Raw genomic sequence first — 21,149 nt, forward strand, 5'->3', positions numbered from 1 at the left:
TCAACAGCATTCAATTAAGGTTATTCAAACTAGCAGGGGAGGAGAGGTGCCCCCTTGGGAGCAGGTACCCTGCGGAAGATGACTCCATTGTCTTCCAGAGTTACGCCTCTGGCTCTGCCTCACTTACCCCACCTGACTACATATCACTGCTATAGAGTTTTAATACATTCATAGACATTTATATATACATCTTTGAAAACAGTATTCTGTTGTCTTTATGACCTCACTTCATATCAGATGTATTTTTATTTGATGTGACCAATCAATCTTGCTGCATTACTGCCTCACAGCGTTGAGGGCAAGTGTTTGATCCCCACCATGGCCCTAACAGTGCGGAGTTTGTATATCTCCCTGTGCTTGCGTGGGTTTCCTCCGGGTACTCCGGTTTCCTCCCACAATCCAAAAATATACTGGTAGTTAATTGGCTTCCAAATAAATTAACCCTATAATGTCTGTGTGTGCGTGTACATGTGGTAGGGAATATAGATTGTAAGCTCCACTGGGGCAGGGACTGATGTGAATGTTCAAATGTTCTCTGTAAAGCGCTGCGGAATATGTGTGCGCTATATAAGAAACTGTTAATAAATAATAATAGATTATTAGCAAGTAATAACAGTAATGCATGTTTGTCTAAAAACGAACATCTAACATCTCAGCAGTACCTTACCTTTGCTCTGCAATTTTGCCGACGCTTGACTGTTTAACATGTGCGCCACCCGCAGGAGGAAACATTAACTGCACTCCCTCTTCACAGGAAGTGAAAGGGTTAGCTATTGCTGAGTTTGCATTAGCACTAGTCTCTTCCAATTTACACAATTCAAAGCTTTCGTCAAGATCTATGTAATCATTATCTTTTATTGCTTTTGGGTATCCATCCTGCTGTTCATATCCATCATATAATATCTCTTCCAGGTCTTTATCACAATCTCCAGCCTCGGCCCTGCTAAAAATGTCTTCAGGTGAGGATTCAGAGGCTTCCGTCTGACTTAGTATTATGCTCCAGCTGTGCTCATGTTCTGAGATCTCTTCTGATTTCTTTTTACTCTCTAGTCTTTGAGTTCGCATTAAAGAACTTTCCTCTTGTAAGTGAAAGGAATGGAATCCGGATACATGGGTCATTGGGTCTTTACTTTCATTTGTCATGGAGATTGATTGAAATGTATCTGGAGACTCTACTGGATACACTGTATCAGACAATGTTTGTTGAGATCCCACACAATTGTCAGTAAATGGAAATGTGTTTGTTTCAGAGGTCAATAGACAAGGAGAGCCAATTTCTAAGCCACATTGATCAGCCTGATCCACGGAGGAATGAACTGGATCCATGTTGTTGTCATCTCTTACCAAGTCTTCCCTAATGTTTGTTTTCCACACTTGAATAGGAATTTTGGAAGAATCTGAAAAATGAAATATACATTTTCAACACAGTAAAAGAAAAAAATATTCCCATTCTATAAGCATTCTCCTATTCATAGACAAAAGCAGGAGATTTCTTATTCTATACCGGGAAAACTGTAACAAATACAAGGATAAGCTAAATAAATACTGCAAAAGCATGTGCCCATTTTTTTCACAAGCGGTGCATATACTTTTTTATATAAAAAGGGCTGTAATAATAGCATTGTAGGCCCAGAGCAAAGCAATGCATTTACGGGATAAAATGTAAGCCAAAAAAATAACAACAAGCCCCTCCTGTGGTCACATGCCATCTCTTCACATTCTTTATTACAGTAAATGGCTGTCAGCTCTCTGATTGGTGGATAGCTCCAGCTATCCACCAATAAGCATGCTGATTCACTTTCTCTCTAAAACAGGAAGTCGATGCTGCACGGTCGCTCTGTGTGTGTGATTCACAATCAGAGCAACCAGGCAGCATTCTCTACTGCGGATCCGATACGATTTGCCGGCGGTCGGGATCCCGGCGGTCGGAATCCCGACACTGGAATCCCGACCGCCGAAATCCCGACAAGGGGGGGACATGGATCGCCCCCCCTTGCGGGCTCGCTGCGTTCGCCACGCAGCGGGCCCGGTGCCTCGCTACGCTCGGCACACTATTTTATTCTCCCTCTATGGGTGTCGTGGACACCCACAGAGGGAGAAAGTTTCGGGATTTCGGCGGTCGGGATTCCAGTGTCGGGATTCCGACCGCCGGGATCCCGACCGCCGGCAAATTAACTGCATCCCCTCTACTGCATCCCAAGAAGCTCAAGGGAGAAATTTAGTTAGATGGGAGTTCTATTTCAGATGGGATGTTGCTATGGGCAACCAATCAGAATCTACTTCTTAATATATGTTCATTTTTTTGTGTGTGTGCATTTCCCTGTGGGGACCAATGTGTTGTTATTTTCCCAGTGGGGTCCAATGTGTGTTTTTTCCCTTTGGGGGGGGGGGGGCAATGTTTGCATTTTTTTTCTGTGGGGGTCAATATGGTTTTTAATAAAACAATAACAATAGAAGTGTAAATTATGGATATAATTGAATTGTTTTTTTTTTTTATATAGTTGAATTGAACTGGGGGTGATGCAGGGTACTTGTAGACTTGGGTTAGTCCTGGGTAAAAGAACATACACCAACACTTGTTCTAGTTTGTGGGTAGACTTATTAAAGGGTTTAAAAATTAAAAGAGGTGCCATTGCCTATAGATTATGTCTATCATTTTTCAATTGCATCCTGGAAAATGATAGACGGAATACAATTGGTTGCTATAGGCAACATCACCTCTTTTCATTTTTAGAACCTTTAGTATTTACCACTGGGTATTTACTTGTTTCATGTAGCCTCAGCAGCATAGCCCAGCAGTGTATTAAGCATCCAGACCATCTAAATGTGATGCTCACTCAGGGTAAATGTGGCAATATGCTGGAAGGAGCTTCTGCACTGCACGGCTCCTCACCTGTCAGTTACTGGTGATGTGTGACATCATTAAAAGATGTCTGCACCATGAGGGTCAGCTGCTGGGAGCAGAGTAAAAGTGAAAGCATTAGCTGCTCTATATAACAATGTAAGGTACAACCAGAGACACCCATGTGTGGGAACAGTACATGGGGTGCGGTACTCTACCATCCTACTTGTCACATGTTGCTGGCACTGTGCCTCTGCTGACTTGCAGTGGCGCATGGCACATGACAGCTCTGTGCTTTGCCAATGTCCAAAGCTCAGTATCTTAGCTACATTTTTTTTTTACTTTGTCACTTGATAATGTCATTTAAATGTTAACGTGAACAGTTTACTATTTCTTACCTATACAAGGTACAGTGCCACCTCCTGCTGGTGAAATGGGATTACTCCACACGCCTTCATCTATGAACTGACTTTCTCTCCCAGTCTGTTTTGCATGTAACAAAGGATTAAGAAGCAATCGTTCCTCTTCTGTGTGTGTATATGTTGCCTGCTCTGGAGAATTTTGTTCTTGTTGTGTTGTACTCTCACTGATAGTCTTATTTGTGTGTTCTTGAAACATTATGCTATTTGATTCCGACTCTTTTAATAATTTATGTTTCTCAGTTGATGAGCTTTGATTGTTATGTATGACGTCCTCATTACATTTAGCAAGAACAATTGATTGATCAGGGTCAGCTTGTACATTGCCATCAATCTCATGATCATATATATTTGTATGATTGCTCAATGAATCAGATTCATGGATATTTTTATAAGACTGCAAAGTATTTCCAGGAAAAGTTAAGGGTGACGTCTCTGTTTTATCTGTATTCTCTTCCTCGTGAGTATTAAATGGACTTCTGTTTGCACTATTATTTTGTACTGTCATTTTGTCTGTCCACATATTGAAATCGTGACTATGTGGTTCAAACTTATCATATTCTCTACATAAATCTGGGCTGATTGAAGCGTTTGAACTGTCATCACAACTGTTTAGTACATCAGGGCTGTCACTCAGAGAAATCTTGCTGCAGTGTTTTTCAGTCATATTCCAAAGGTCTGGATCAACACAAAGGAAAGGAGAAGATTGTTGAGTGTGATCATCTAAGATATCAGGGGTATGGTCACAGTGCAAGGTGGCCAATGCGGTCAGTGCCTTACAATGCTCATTGCTACTTATTGTATAACTGTGCTGACCAGAACTATCAGAAGAAGGTTCAACATCCTCTTGGGCACTATCCATAGATTTATAGATTTCTTCAGAAGTATTATTAGCATGGGAAAGTATTATTCCAGTCTTCTCGTCCATGTTATTGGATAGAGCATATAGGTTATCTAGTTCTGGCAGGTCATGACTTTGGGTATATAAAGGAGAGAATGAACGTTGCACCTGTATATTAGAGTCTTCTTCCTGAGAATTCAGCTCATCTAAATGATTGTTAAGATCATAATTTCCTGAAGAAACAGTCTGAGATTGGTTTGTGTTTTCTGCATTTGGAACTGTATCATCAACTGGGATATTAAATGCATTTTCAGTGGGAGAAATGCCTTCAGAATAGTGATCAGAAGTTACATTTTCTCCACTGGATGACTGTAATTTCACAGTTTCTGCCTTTTCGGTATCTTTAGTTGGGCAACTGGCTCGGTAAGGTTTATTATGTGAGGGACTATCCTTGTGTAAAGGTACAATGGAAGTGCTTCCTAATGTCTCATCTTGTTGCTCAGTATGTACGGACACCAACAAGTACTGCCTGTTCCTTTCGTCTTCCTTCTCTACAGGTTGTGTTAATTCAGTTTTCCTGTCCCTGATATTCTCAGTAGTGTTATACACCTCGCACTCACTATGCAGCACATATTCTTGTTCGTCATGTATTTTTTCTATAGTATTGTACTCCACGGATGTATAATCATGGAAACAATCTAGTTGGTCTTCTAAACTGTCTTCTTCTGTGCCTGGAGTAGTTGAAGTGGATAGAGTCTCGTTCAATAATGTAGATCCTGAGAGTTCCAAATCCAAAAGCTTCTGCTGAAAACAATTTTTAGCATTTCTGCCTGATGAATTAGATTGGTCTAGAATGTCATTTGACTCAGGACTTGAAGATGAAGAGTCCAAATCCTCACATATCTGTGTATTCCAAATATCCAAATTCATGGGCACTTTATTAATGGCAGTTGGCACAGTCTTTTCTGGATTCATAAAATTATGACCCTTAATATCATTCTGGGAAAAGCTGCAAAGTTGCTCATTATTTTGTGAAACTAGAAAATCCCCTGTTTGATTTGTACATGCCATCCCATCATGTATTGTGCCCCAGCTATCGGCTAACTCTGGACTTGTTGAACTAGAATAGGAGGAACCGCTCAGGTTGTTTTCCTCTTGACAAAGTTCTTTTACTGAATTGATATCTGAGAGGGCTGATCTGATATCAGAATTATGTTCCGCAGGTTCAGTGTTGTGGGAATTATTTAAGATATCCTCATGTAAATTAGAATGATTTGTGGGGTTGAGTTGAGTACATAAGATATTTTCTTTTCTTTTAATCCTATTATGACATTCACTATTAGCAAACAATTTATCATCAGTAGGAACTTTGTAGGTGTTATAAGTCTCTTGGTCCAATGAACATGAGTCCTCAGTTAAACTATTGCAGTCTTCACTGTCGGTCTGAAACTTTGTGTCATTGACAGGTGACAAGTGAATAACACAATCTACAGTTGTATCGTATTCATCATGAACATCATCTCTGACATTAGACATAGCAGATTTATTAAGCAGATTCACATTTTGTAAATGGCTTGAATTAAAACTGTCTAAATCATCAGGAGTGTTCAAGGAAGATGATTCTGTGTCATACTGTAAGTCTGGTTCCCAAGTGTCTTCATTTTCACCCTCAACAACGGTAACACAGCCTTCATCATCCTCTTGTGTAGCTTCTGCAAACTTCTGATTATTAACTTTACATTGTAATTCAGTAAAAACATTAACTACCTTATTTGGTATATCAGGAGAAAGAGGTTTGATATTTTGTAGTTTTACAGATATATGATCATCAAGAGCATTAATACTGATTTCTCCATCTCTCTTACATATTGCAGATTGTGCACAACTGCTAATAGTAACATCAGCTGCTAAGTGACTTGGTGGAGAACATTTTGAGGTACTTGCAAACAAATTGCTTTGGTTACAGCTTGAACCATTGTTTGTAAAAGACAACCGAAATGTATTATCACTGTTTGCTTTGGATATAGTTTTTATGCCACCATTGATCTCATTGGGGGAGTCTCTGTTATTCTGTAACAAACTGTTTTCTTCTGCATATTCAGGACTAAAGTCATGCCTTGTAGAAGGTATCTGGTTGTTCATCTTGCTACAACCTTGTATTGTGACGTTAAGCCCATCCGTTTTGTCAGAGTCGCTGGGCAGCACAGCTGTTTCTTTAGATTCGTTACAAAAATTCAAATTTTCCTTATTTGAAGAACACCTATCGTCAAATGTTATCTCTTCATCATTGGCAACAAAAAACTGTCCATCACTTAGGTCCGGTGTTTTTAGTTCTTCCTCGTTTTTTTCAATGTCTTTTATATCATCTTCATAAATAGGAGATGAGACTGAGTCTGATGTTGAGTAATTGGTGTCTGGCGGAGAAACAATACATTCTTTACTAGTGCTAGATGTGGTAAAATCCAGACATTTATAAGATAAAAACGGGTCTTCCCAATCAATGCGATCATCAGTGGCTTTTGGTTCCTCATTACCTTCATATATGTCCCAAACACAAAGATTTCTTTGTATATGTCTTAAATCAGTGGATGCATCTGTGTCGTCACCAAAGTCTTTTACTTTGGAAATGTTTTCAATGTAATGATTTCCATCAAACATTTCTTGATCTACTGTGTTTTCTTTATCAATATCAAGATTATTTTCTGAAGAATGGTCACTATCTGTTTCACCAACTTCATTTCCTTTAGCAAAATATCTCCCATGGTTGTCTGCTTGTGTTGTATTCCAGGTATCAACTGGTTCCTTTGCACATTGTCCAAACGTATCTGGAGAACTGCACCATGGATCTGTTGTTGTTTGTAGAGATTGGTTTGAGTTCCATAAATCAGAAAATGTTTTACTTTCTTGCTTTGAGCTTTTATCATTATTGTCTGTTTTATTTAGTCTGTGACAGCTAGGTGCTGTTAATTGAAATGAAGCAGCTTTGTTTCTAGTTTCATGATTGCCCTTTGGCTTTTGGTCTTTCCAAGAAGCAGGGCTAAGGAAGACTGGCTCCTGCTCACTTGAACTCCATGTATCAGCATTCAACAAAGCCTCTTGTGTTGAAGTTGGATCACCGCCATTCCACCAATATGCATATTTAACCTGAGAGGGGTCAGTATCTCCTATTTCATTTATTTTCTCTATCACATCTTCTGGGAAAAAAGTTGGGGGCCCATTATCTAGAGGAGAACTTTCAACTAGACTGTTCATAGGTGTAGGTGGAATTGTAACTTCTTTATGACCAGGAACCTCAGAAGATAAAGGAGAATCATACTCAACAAAGTCACTAACACTAGGATGTTTATTGAAAAAATCCACATGATTCTCAGGACTAGGCATGAAATTGTCATCAAATTCTACTAGACTTATATTTTCTACTTCCACTAATACAGAATTTTCAGCTTTTGTTTTTAATAGTGCAGCTGAACAATTGGCAATATCATCTCTGTAGAAATGTGCTTTGTTATGTTCTTTTAGAGCAAGGGGTTGATGTCCTTCTGAAGAATCACTCTGAAAGAAAAAATCATCAGCCATAGAGTAGTCAGCAGAATGTGAAGAAGATTCAGAGCGAATGTTAGGTACTAGATCAAAGCTAAAGAGATCAAGGTTGTCACTGTTGTTCCTGGATGATGGTGTTTCTTCCTCGATGATAACACATTCTGGGATGGGACTATAAGAATCAATACCCGGTACAAAACTGTGATGAACACCACCAACTTCTGCTAGTGGACTATCATCACTGAGAAAAACAGAACTTTCCTTTGAAGACCGACTGCTTCTTATTGTAGCCAGGCCACTGTCTGGGCTTACAAGATCTATGTTGACATCTACCTGGGCTTGCACTGATCCATTAATATCCTGTTGATTATCTGAGAAGTTGACCGGATTTGGTTGAGGATCTACATCAGAACCATACAATTCCATAATGCCAGATGATCCTTGCGAGAGAGGAGCACTACCAGCAACAGCTTCTGTAGAGGACGTGCGGCTGTTGGGGACCATGCCAATACGTCTTCTGTTGATGGCTTCTTTGATAATCGATGCAACTTGATCACAGGTTACTAATGGACTTTCTTGTTGATAAACAAAAAACTGTTCATATCCATAATCTGATGGTTCGAGATCAAGGAAAGGATTTTGACATTCTTCCAATTCACAGCACACCTGCGAATACAAATATAGTTAATATCATGTGAACTTTGTAAAATGCATGCTCTATAGCTATATGTAATAATTTATTATGGCGTAATACCCATTCTGAGGAGTTTATTTACTAAAGGTGTCCACACACGGTGCTATTTGTGCTCGATGCATTTTGTACTTGATGGCATTACATCTAGTTCAAATCGAATTTGATAAGCTACAACAGCGTACGATTTAACTAGATGCAATGCGATCTTTGTACAAAAAGTTTTGCCTTCACATACATTTTTGGCTTGCAATGTGAACTCACATTGCATTGCAAGCCAAAAGAAACACGGTGCGATGTTATCTACACGAGATGTGTTTTGAACTAAAAGGTTCAAAATGCATCTGACCATCGCACCATGTGTAGGCACCTTAAGATGGGAGTTCTATTGAAGATGGGCAACCAATCAGATTCTTTTTTCTTCTAGAAGGTGCTAACTGAATAAGATTCTGATTGGTTGCAATGGTCAGCATCCCATCTTCAATAGAACTTCTGTCTTAGTAAATAAACCCTTATGTATCAGAACGAATCTGACATTATAGGGCATCTCTAGAACACAAAGTAAGGATTTGATAATACAGTAGGTGCATTTTCTTGTATAAACTGTATTTTGCTGAACACAAGTAGCTCCATTTTAAACTACATCTATCTAACACTCCTATCTCTTTGTGTTTCAGGAGATCTCAGAGATATAGAGCGCTCTAGAGTGTATTGCTTAGGAAAATTAAAATGATCAATTGATCAAATGATCAAACATGTTACCTCAAACCATATTTGATCCTTATTTTTTTGTGATATCCTTACAAAAAAATAAGGATCAAATATGGTTTGAGGTAACATGTTTAAAAAAAGGGGCAGACTAGATGGGCCAAGTGGTTCTTATCTGCCGTCAAATTCTATGTTTCTAATTGGGTATCACATAAAGATATAAATTCATTTAATTAATCTCATATAGAATAATATAATTTATTTAAAAAGTACAGATAATAATAAAATATATAATAAAATGTAATGCACTTGAAGAATAAACACAATGGCATACAGTAAACCACTTAATGGGGAAGTGGGGGAGTGGAAGGACAATGGATACATAAGTGAGTCCCGCTTGTTCCTAGATTATGCTTTCCTCTCGTTGTGTATTTGTAATCACCACAGGGGGGGGGGGTCCGGAATAAACTGGAGCTGTGGGTGTCTGTATACCCTGCTGGATGCCTTGATTCTTGAATCCACTGGTGGGCAAAAGATGGTAATACCTCACGTCTCAGATTGGCTCCAAAGTATAAACAGGTGGTGGTTTGCCAATTTGTAGGTCCAGTAATAAAGTGCCGGTAAAGCGGTGGATAGGTCCGTGGGGGGACAAGAGGGGGAGCTGGGTATACGGACACCCACAGTACCAGTTTATTCCGGACCCCCCCCCCCCCTGTGGTGATTACAAATACACAACGAGAGGAGAGCATAATCTAGGAACAAGCGGGACTCACTTAAGTATCCATTGTCCTTCCAATCCCCCACTTCCCCATTAAGTGGTTTACTGTTTTATTATTATCTGTACTTTTTAAATGAATTATATTTCTCTATATGAGATTAATTAAATTAATTTATATCTTTATGTGATACCCAATTGATCATTTTAATTTTCCTAAACAATACACTCTAGAGCGCTCCACAATTCCCCCTTTCTTTTGCATATCCTGTTGTTAGGGGATTGAACCTCCCCTCTGTGTGAGCAGCCCACAAAACAGCCCACCCCATAAGCGCCTTTTATCACCTGGGGTGATTCTTGTCTTTGGATCTCAGAGATATACTGTATATGTGTTAGTGCAGTATAGCAAGGATTTGCATGGTAACCATAGCAGGATATTGTGTTTGTTAGATCTTGAAATACATGAGTTACATTTTGCAATTAGAGTCAAGTCTTTTAGTTGATGATGATTACGGCTTCAATCAATGTATAACATGTATGACTAAAGAAGTAACATCGGAATTTTGTAACCATATACTGTACAAGATTATTATTTACTAAATCATGTTATTGGTATCATAATAATAATAATAATAATAACAATAATAATAATTATAATAAATTATTTGGGTTGTGCTTAGTCTCCAAAGAGTTATCTGGATATTTATTTATGGCAGGTTCAATAACTCTATACACTGTGAAATTGATCTTACTTGGTTACACAATTCAGGGTTCTCCGAATAGACAGCTATTTGTTGCCTTGTTATCTGCTCCCCTGATGTATAACTGGCCAAAAGAATAAGGATGTCAATCTCATATTTATCAAGAAATATTTTCAGATCACTAATGATGTTCCTGTAGCTCATTAAGTCCTGGTAGAAAAAAACAACACAAAAAAACTGTTAGACAGACTAACATTTGTACAAGCTAAGACCAAATACAGTTATTACCTTTGCATTTTTACTGGCTCAACATTGTTAGCTTGGCTATGCATCAGTTGACACCAACAGACCTGTCCAATGCTTCACATCACCTACTACAGCAATCAATACCATCTTGAAGGGTTATCTCTAGTCATTATATATAACTTTTTACATATACCACTGGATTATTCCAGAAATTTTCCTCATCTCACTAAATATTACTACAGGCATTGGTAGATTTATCTAGAATCATCCCTGAAATAACATAAACTGAGATGTTTTACAATATATTCCATTTTTTGGCTTGTCAGAGGATCATACATGTCTTAAGTGTAAAACTTCAATGGCAGATTCTTTTCACTTCATGTGGTAATGCCCTTAAATTGAAAAAAAAAATGGATAGAAGTATGGCAATATACGATTCATTATCTAGTTAATCATTTTCCAATAACTTCAGAGTGGGCAATCTTTAGTATTCTCCAAAAAGACACTATAATTGGAAAAGGCCCAAAGAAATTATTATTAGCTGTATCCAAAGCATGTAAAAGTGTATTGCATGTGTGGACAAATAAATCTGCACCCACAATGGAATTATTTATGGAGAAATTATTTTATATTTTCCGTATGTAGTGGATTGAAGCATCACTTTAAATAGAAAAATTAGTAAAGCAGCTGTTTGAAACTTGGGAAAGCTTTATTGAAATTCAACAAGGGATCAATTTAGAAAATGTTAACACAACAACACAAAACAAGTATAATGCTACAAGATTACCCAATAACCATTTCTGATTGAGACATGTGATATACAGTACAAATGTTCTTGGGACAGACACAAACACATCCACTAAATAATATATCACATTTTATGGGATTGAAAGCAACTTAACTTATGTTGTTACCTACAAAATAAAAGAAAATACAGAGGTTCAAATTATTAATTGTTAATAATCTGTTTCCTGTAATTCTTTATCTTTCTTTATTGACCGTTTTCAAGCACGAGCTCCTCTGCTATTACTAGTGTCGCTAGACACAGGCAGGTCAACCAGGCGCCTACACCGTTGGGGTTAACCTCTGGAGTGCCAATCAGTACACGGATATATATATATATATATATATATATATATACACACATACAAAGATCCACTTTGCGCAAAGTCCTATTCCATTTTAAAAGTCCATCCCAATTTCTAATCAGTAGTGGTCAGGTGCAGCTCGACTTAAAATGGGGTTTGCCCAACCCCCACCAGGTTCATGTAGAGAAAGAAGAAAGAAGGAGCGCACAAATGTGGCTTCCTGACGTGCTGTGTCCAAGTCCCGTCCTGTGCATCGTGGAGACGCTGCCGCTATATCATCCGGCTGATGCGCTTGATCTGTGATGGTGTATGTGCTGTGCAGGCTGTCCCGTGATCATTAAGACCTTAAGGTCTAACCATATATAAAATATGGATCTATTTGGATTCTAATTGTAATAGGCTTCAATGTCTATCACCTTGCCTTTTGCTGGAATGGGATCGATGATAATATGTTGGAAATTAGAAATATTATGTTTGATCTCAACATAGTGCCTAGCCAAAGGTTGTTCAGAAGGCTTGCCGGTAAGTGCAAATCTCTTTTCCAGGAGTCATCACCCATTCCAAGAGCCAAGGCCGGTGTTAGGCTTGTCAGCACCCTACACAAAACTTCAACCTACTGCAACCCCCCACCCCACCCCATACTGTCACCAATACTCATTTCCAACCCCTAAGGCATAATTAGTTAGATAACATTCCAGAATGGCAGGGAGGCTCCCAAAAATTGTGTGGTCCTCCCAGCCCCACTCCGGGAAGGTGGGCAAGTCCCCTACTTTCCCTGGAGGCCTCCCTTTGCCACCAAAAACATTGAGGAAGGGGATGCAATAGTGAGGTCTTAGAAGTTCCAAAGCAGCCACCTACATTAAGTTCAACAAGGATCCTCATAGACATCCTTGATTTTTTTGATAAGCAGACTTGGTTGCGCCCCCCAGATCCCGGCACCCGAGGCAGCTGCCTAAAGCTGCCTAATGTTAGAGCCGACCCTACCAAGAGCTAATCAGCAGCTTTTTAGCATATCCTGGGTCAGATAACCAGGGTTGATCTGTTTACACTGCACAGTGACCTGGGTCCAACCCCGGTAGTTAGCAGGGTCGTATTCCTACTTGGGCTTATTTTCAAGGACCGTATTACACTAAGCTGTCATCTGGGTAGACACCGCAACAAGCCAGGCTATTGTGGCACTTTAAAAGGGTATAGTCATAAATTATTGATAAAAAACAAAGCACTCTAAAAGGAAAGTATGTAAGGAATAAAAGAAATAGATAAAGATTTGCAAAATCAAAAAAAAGTTAATACCAATGTTTAAGCTCTTTTAAAGTATAGGTGCAGAGCCTGTTCCAAAGCCTTTAGCTTATGTGCAGAGAGACCGGAGTGCGCATACAATATCTAACTATCCCTTACTGTTTGAGGACTTGATTGTAGCGGCTTTTCACGCTGCTCCGGAGTCCCACGCGGCGACTTCCGGTTTTGGAGATCATACTTCCGGATCTGCTATTCTTTGGCGGCTTGGACATACGGGCTTGCTGCTATTTTCCTTCAACGCGTTTCATGCCTGGGGCACTTAGTCATGGATAACTGCATTGGTTTCCTCACTCTATTTATTCAGGAAATTTCTTAAAACTTTATTGATAAAAACCGGAACCAGTTGCAGGAAGTAGTATAAGAATTGGAGGCAAGCACATGTTGCTGTCCAATAGTATAAATAAGATAGCATTGCAAATTGAAAAAAAGAAAAAAAGGATAGAAGGAAAACAGTGTATAGTTGAAAGTGTGTATGTTCTTTACATGTGTTTTCATCTCCAGATTGGGGAAAAAACTAGTTTTATAATTAATTTTATAATAATTTTATAGAAAGCTTTTAGATCAAAATCTATATTTAATCCTTGAGGGTATAGGGTTCTTAAATAGAAATAAAGTTTCCACCTCTCCATTGTTTTGTTATTTTTTTGAATGCCTATAAATTTAAGGAGTGAGGCATCTTTATTGTGGCATTCTAGGAAATGGTTGGACACACTATGGGCCTTGTTTTAGTTCACTCTTTCTGACAAAATCCTTCTTAGATGGACAAAACCATGTGCACTGCAGGGGGGCAGATGTAACTTGTGCAGAGAGAGTTAGATTTGGGTGAGTTATTTTGTTTCTGTGCAGGGTAAATACAGGATTTGATATTGTATATGTGTTCTCTTAATCTAATTTTTAGCTTTCTCTTAGTTTGTCCAATGTATTGAAGCCCACATGGGCATTCTAATAGGTACACTATGCCTTCAATTTCACAAGTTGTTTATTTTATGTGGTATTCCTTTCCAGTTCGATTAGATTTAAATTCTGCTGCAATGCCGCCTCCCCCCCTCCTCTGCCGCCACTGCTGGACCCCACTGCCAGTTCCCAGCTGGCCACCGGTGCCTGATTGGGCCCACTGACAGTCCTGACCCCCGTTGGGGTCACATGACCAGTGCATTTGTAGTAGCTTTTTCAGTACTGGGCATGCGCTGGCCCCCAGCCTCTATGGGCTGCTTCAGCAGCAGTCCATAGAAGCATATTCCCAGGTCTGGCACATGCGCAGTATCTTCCTCGGTACTGCGCATGCGCAGAACCCATTTTTATAGGCTGCCACCACAGCAGCCCTTAGAGGCATCCCAGAGGGAGGGAACACCTTCTAATGGGACTACCTTGGGTCGCTGGCTGGTCAGACTTCCAGTAAGAAGCCACTGCCAGTCACAGTGAAGCTAGTGCAGTCTCACAGACTGCATCTGGCTTCACACAGTGGCAGATTTTTCCTGGGGGGGCCGCAGCCCTGCAGCCCATAGGCAAAAACCGACACTGGACAAAGGTTAGTTCATATCCTTTATCACTGTCTTTTTTTTGTTTATATTGAATAAGATCCTTTCTATCCATATTGTTTGTAATTGTGTTTGTAGTTTCTGGTCGTCATATCCTTTCTGTGTGAATTTTGTCTTCATTATTTGGCTTTGTTTTTGGAAAGATTCTTTTTTTTTGTACAATTTATTCTGATTCTTTGTATACAAACCAGAAACCACATCAAAGAAGTCAGTGGAAATAATGCATTGTCTAAGAAGAGCAATCACCATCCCCAATGGCTGAACAACATCCCGGGTGGACAATTCACAAGAATCAGAAGAGATTAAACAAAAAAATAATCTTTCCAAAAACAAAGCCAAATAACGAAGACAAGATTCACACAGAAAGTGTTTTTTTATTACAAAGATTTATTTCAAGGCTCAATTTCAACTATATTAATGTTTTTAGAATTTATGAGTTCATTTTAGTAGCACTGTATTGTTATTATTTATATTTTAGGTGGCCGCCTAAATAATGTATATATATATAATTTATAACTATTACCATCCAAAGTGTCTGTGTGAGTGTATTCATCCCTGGTGCTTTAAATGATCAATTAGCGCAGAAACTCAAATTTCTTTGGTTTTGCTATCTATTTATATAGTCATAAATTGTTTTTGTCCACTATGGTGTTCATAAAGAAAGAGAAAGCCAGCTCTAGGTTGACATGTTACTGTATAAAGATTTATCCAAAACAATAACGTAATATAAGACCTTAGTTCCTGATGCATTTCATAGTGCATAGTGGATTTAAAATTTTTTTTTATCAATTAGGTATTGCTAAACCCCTTGAGTGGTGGATTTTTCTGGGGCAGGACATATCAACCATGGCAGGTTTTTGCTGCCTCAAAAATACCCACCACATATGGGTCAGAGCACTCCCCCTCCTCCTCATCCCTCCTGTCATCCCTCCACCTCTGCTCCAGCAATCGCACGCCGGAGCTCCCCTCGGGGATATTCCCAAGCAGGGCAGTGGCAGAGGAGCTCTAGTGTACGATCACCGGAGTGGGGGGGAGCAACAGGAGGGGAGAGGGGAGCAACTACTGGGGGTGCCCTGAGAAGACATGTGCCAGTGGTGCACAGCTGCAAGCACCACTGGCGCACACCTGTATATTGGTAGTGTGCCCAGAAATTTTCCGAGAAAGCCTGCTGCGTCAGCGGAGCTGAGACTGGAAAATTTCCGGCCATACCACTCAAAAGGTTAAAAGACACAAGTTAAAAAAACATGTTGATAATATTAAATATCTAGTAAGCCCGCTCAAAGCAAATGCTTCAAAAGCTAGTCTGCTACCTTGTGATTGCCTCTGTGTTTGTGCACGTATGAGAGAAAAAGAGATGTAGTTTCACTCGCTGCCAACAGATGTCAGTATTTTGGAGACATACAAATAGACAATAGACATATAGTTGTGCTCATAAGTTTACATACCCTAGAAGAATTTGTGATTTTCTGGCAATTTGTCAGAGAATATGAATGATAACTCACAAACTTTTCTTTCCCTCATGGTTAGTGTTGGGTGAAGCCATTTATTGTCAAACAACTGTGTTTACTTATTTAATTCATAATGACAACAGAAACTACCCAAATGACCCTGATCAAAAGTTTACATACCCTGGAGATTTTGGCCTGATAACATGCACACAAGTTGACACAAACGGGTTTGAATAGCTACTAAAGGTAACCATTCTCACCTGTGATCTGTTTGCTTGTAATCAGTGTGTGTGTGTGTATAAAAGGTCAGTGAGTTTCTGGTCTCCTGAAAGACCCTTGCATCTTTCATCCAGTGCTGCACTGACGTGTCTAGAGTATGAGTTATGGGGAAAGCAGAAGAATTGTCAAAGGACCTGTGGGAAAAAGGTAATTGACCTGTATAAAACAGGAAAGGGATAAAAAAAGATATAGAGATAACAATTGAGAATGACAATCAGCAGTAGAAAATGAGGGATTCTGTGGAAACCAAATCACGGTCAGGTAGACCAACAAAAATTTCAGCCACCACTGCCAGGAAAATTGTTCGGGATGCAAAGAAAAATCCACAAATAACTTTAGCTGAAATACAGGACTCTTTGAAAATGGTGGTATGGTTGTTTCAAGATGCACAATAAGGAGGCATTTGAAGAAAAAAGTGGCTGCATGGTCGCCAGAAGAAAGCCATTACTACGCAAATGCCACAAAGCATCCCGTTTACAATACTCCAAACAGCACAGAGACAAGCCTCAAAACTTCTGGAACAAAGTCATTTGGAGTGATGAGACCAAAATTTTACTTTTTGGCAACAACCATAAACGTTATGGAGAGGAGTAAACAAGGCCTATGATGAAAGGTACACTATTCCTACTGTGAAACACTGAGGTGGATCGCTGATGTATTGGTGATGTGTGAGCTACAAAGGCACTGGAAACTTGATTACAATTTATGGCAAGATGAATGCAGCATGTTATCAGAAAATACTGGAGGAAAATTTGCACTCATCAGCCCAGAAGCTGCGCATGGGACGTACTTGGATGTTCCAACATGACAATGATTCAAAACACAAAGCCAAGTCGACCTGTCATTGGCTACAGCAGAATAAAGTGAAGCTTCTGGAGTGGCCATCTCAGTCTCCTGACCTCTATATCATTGAGCCACTCTGGGGAGATCTCAAATGTGCAGTTCCTGCAAGACAGCCCAATAATTTACAGGTGCTGGAGGCTTTTTGCCAAGAAGAATGGGAAACTTTACCGTCTGAGAAAATAAAGAGCATCATCCCCAACTACTATACCACAAAAGACTTCAAGCTGTCATTGATGTTAAAAGGGCTAATACACGGTATAAAGAACGGGTTGGGATCATTTGGTCTACAACATTATGGTCGACAGTCATTAGGTTGACACCATTAGGTCGACATGGGTCTAGGTCGACAGACAAAAGGTCGACATGGGGTTTTTCACAGTTTTTTGACCTGGATGTCAACACAGTCGACATGGACACAGTTTAAAGTGCACAGCATCCCCTTGCATCGCTCGCTGTGCTCGTAATATGTCGGGCACGGTGCCTCGGTATGATCGGCACACTATTTGGTACTTGTGTATTATCAGGGCGCCCACGAAATCGGCCACAAATCTGCCGCAAATCGCATGCAAAAATCGGATGCAATTTTGCGGCCGATTTTCGTCCGATTTCCGGCCGATTTTTCAGATTTTCCGGCTGATTTGCATGCTGTTCCATCATTGCACACCTTGCACACCCCCGATTTCCATCGTAGTGCATCGCATGCAATATAGTGGCATGTGATGCATGCCATGCGATGCATGTGAAGAGATTCGATTTGTAATTGTACAATAACCCTGATGGGTGCTTACAATGTTAAATGCACCCCCATCGTCAACACCACCCCACTATCAACGTCAACCCGAAGCATGGCGAGCGCAGCGAGCCCACGAGGGGCGGCGGTACGCATCCTTTCAACCTTTTCATACCCCCACTATCCACGTCGGCGTGGAGTTGATTTTAGATAGTGTGGCGAGCGCAGCGAGCCACCGTGCCTGAAGCGTGGCGAGTGCAGCGAGCACAGCGAGGGTACGCGGAATACATGTAAAGTAATCCGCGTCCACTCGCCACGCTTCGCGCTCGCCACACTATCTAAAATCAACTCCACGCCGACGTGGATAGTGGGGGTATGAAAAGGTCGTAGGACGCGTACCGCCGCCCCTCGCAGGCTCGCTGCGCTCGCCACACTTCGGGTTGGCATTGATAGTGGGGGTGGCGTTAACAATGGGGGTGCATTTAACATTGCGAATCACATCGCATTCCACTTGCTGGCATGCATTTCTATGCGATATTTAATTGTACAATCAGGGGCATTTTCCCGAAAATCACATCGCATACCATCGCATAGTACCTGGGGGTGTGCAAGGATGGAATAACGCAAATCGGCAGGAAATGGCAGAAAATCTGCAAAAAATCGGCTGAAAATTGGCCGCAAAATCGCATCGCAGATTGAATCGGCCAAAAAATCGTCCGCAAATCATCCGCAAATTGTCCGATAAATCGGATGCGATTTTGTTTGCGATTTAGATGAAATCGGGCGCCGCGATAATACACAAGTACCCACTATTTTATTCTCCCACCATGCCCTAGTGGATGGTAGGACATGAAATACCACCTGTCGGCACATGTTGGCTCAAAAAACAGTGAAAAACTTGTTGACCTTTTAACTGTCGACCTAGACAATGTCGAACTAATGACCTGTCAAACTAACGACCTGTCAAACTAACGACCTTTCGACCTAGAACCATGTCGACCTTTTCCCTTGTTGACCTAGACCCATGTCAAACTTTTCCCATGTCGACCTAATGGTGTCGACCTAATGACTGTCGACCATAATGCTGTAGACCAAATGACCGCATCACATTAAGAACTGGGGTATATAAAATTTTGTTCAGGGTCATTTGAGTAGTTTTTGTTGCTATTATGAATTAAAAAGTGTAAACACAGTTGTTTGACCATAAATGGCTTCACCCAACCACTAACCATGAGTGAAAGAAAAGTTTGTGCGTTATCATTCATATTCTCTGACAAATTGCCAGAAAATCACAAACTCTGCGAGGAGGGTAGGTAAACTTATGAGCACAACTGTATATATAAATGATATATTACTTTAAACATATGCAATCATAATCAGGCAGTTTCAAATAAGTAATTGCTAAATACCATATGACTTTTCTAAATAAGTATAATAATATAAACGAGAATGTAAATATATATAAAAAATATACTGGTAGGTTAATTAGCTCCTGACAAAAATTAACCCTAGAATGTCTGTGTGCGCGTGTACATGTGGTAGGGAATATAGATTGTAAGCTCCACTGGGGCAGGGACTGATGTGAATGTTCTAATGTTCTCTGTAAAGTGCTGCGGAATATGTGTGTGCTATGTAAGAAACGGTTAATAAATAATACATTTAAAAAAGCAAATAAAAAACCAAGTTGCTGTAATTCATAGAACCACTAGAGGTCACTAAAGCATTATTGTAGCAGAGGATGTATAAATAATATGTCCTGTAACAAATAAGAGCCTGATTCAGTGCTGATCGCTAGTGGACTCCTTCAAGTTCCTAGGAAACACAATAGAAACATAGAATTTGACGGCAGATAAGAACCTCTGGGAGGCAATGGAGTCATCTGACGCCGGGCTCCTGCTCCCAAGGGGGCAACTCTCCTCCCCTGCCAGTTTGAATCAGCCAGGGCCGGTGCTAAGGTGTCCGGCGCCCTCCTGCAAACCATACATTTTGCGCCCAGTTTGCCATTGCAACAAGCTGCAGCCCGATTGTGGGAGTGTATGCAACATTCGATCCTATGTAGGATCTTGGTTGCATGTACAAGTATGCATACACCATCTCAGTGCTGTGTCTGCAAAATGTTGCAGGCACTAAAGGTGCCCATACACGCTGCAAGAATCGCATACGTTAGGGGCTAGATCGCATCGCATCGCACGGCATGCATGCAATGTGTGTGCAATGTGATCCGAAAGCAGTACAAAAAGTATGTGCAGCACTCGTGACTGAGGGAGAAAGGAGGGGAGAGAAGGAGATGGAAGAAGAGGGGAGGAGATAGAGGGGGCGGAGTGTTGAGGACTGGCAGTGGCACTGGCACAGCACACTGAGAAGAGGGAAGGAAGGGGAGGCGGCGCTGCTGCCTGTTCGTAATTTGATTGACAGCTGACAGGCACAGGGAGCAATGGGTAGGGGGCGGATCCAGACATGACATGTCATCCAGGCAGTCACAGACAGCGCTACATGCCTCAGCACAAGTGTCCGTGAGGAAGAAGGGGCAGGTCGCAGGAGGAGGACAGTGTGTGCGCGGTGCAGGGTGCTGCTCAGCCTCTCCATACTGCTACCCACTGTCAAGACAGGTGCTGCGGGCGGCGTGCAGGAGGCAGTGACAGTGAGGGCTGAGGCAGCTTTAGCAGAGCAGGGAGGGAGACAGCGCCTTTTCAGCATGGCGCCTCCCTGCTTTGCAGGAGCTGCTGAGTGGGTAGCGCCGGCCCTGGAATCAGCTAATTGAAAGCCATTGATATAGCACCCTTGGCTGACTTCCCGTCTACCAGGACCATAGGCATCACACTCTCTTTATTTTAAACATAATATCCATAACATACATACATACATACACATGCACACATATATTTATATAAGGTTGTGTGTGTGTGTGTGTGGGGGGGGGGGCACCAATATTTATCTCGCCTCCGGGCAATTGGGACGAACTTACGCCACTGCATTTGGCCCATCTAGTCTGCCCCTTATTTATCCTTCAGGTAATCTCAACCCATTTTTATCCTTATTTCTTTGTAAGGATATTCATATGCCTATCCCAAGCATGTTTAAATTGTTCTACTGTCTTTGCCTCTACCACCTCTGATGGGAGGCTATTCCACTTATCCACTACCCTTTCTGTGAAGTAATTCTTTCTAACATTTCCCCTGAACCTACCTCCCTCCAGTTTCACTGCATGTCCTCGTGTTCTA

At 40.8% G+C, this 21,149-nt stretch overlaps 1 protein-coding gene across 8 annotated transcripts in view; it reads right to left on the reverse strand.

Moving 5' to 3' along the window:
- The window catches only part of PRUNE2 (prune homolog 2 with BCH domain), a 307,490-nt gene that overhangs the window by 138,046 nt on the left and 148,295 nt on the right, over positions 1-21,149 (reverse strand). For all 8 annotated transcript variants that reach the window (XR_014474498.1, XR_014474497.1, XM_083186134.1 and 5 more), the window contains exons 7-9: positions 10,509-10,667; positions 3,241-8,308; positions 668-1,397 (exon numbers count right to left, since the gene is read on the reverse strand). Coding sequence is in view for 6 of the 8 variants with exons in the window: in XM_083186134.1 (XP_083042260.1) it covers positions 668-1,397; positions 3,241-8,308; positions 10,509-10,667 (5,957 nt within the window). In the remaining 2 variants the exon portion in view is untranslated. The remainder of the gene's footprint in view (positions 1-667; positions 1,398-3,240; positions 8,309-10,508; positions 10,668-21,149) is intronic.

The sequence above is a fragment of the Crinia signifera genome, chromosome 1 (genome assembly GCF_055691185.1).
Source record: "Crinia signifera chromosome 1, ASM5569118v1, whole genome shotgun sequence".
Lineage (NCBI taxonomy): Eukaryota > Metazoa > Chordata > Amphibia > Anura > Myobatrachidae > Crinia > Crinia signifera.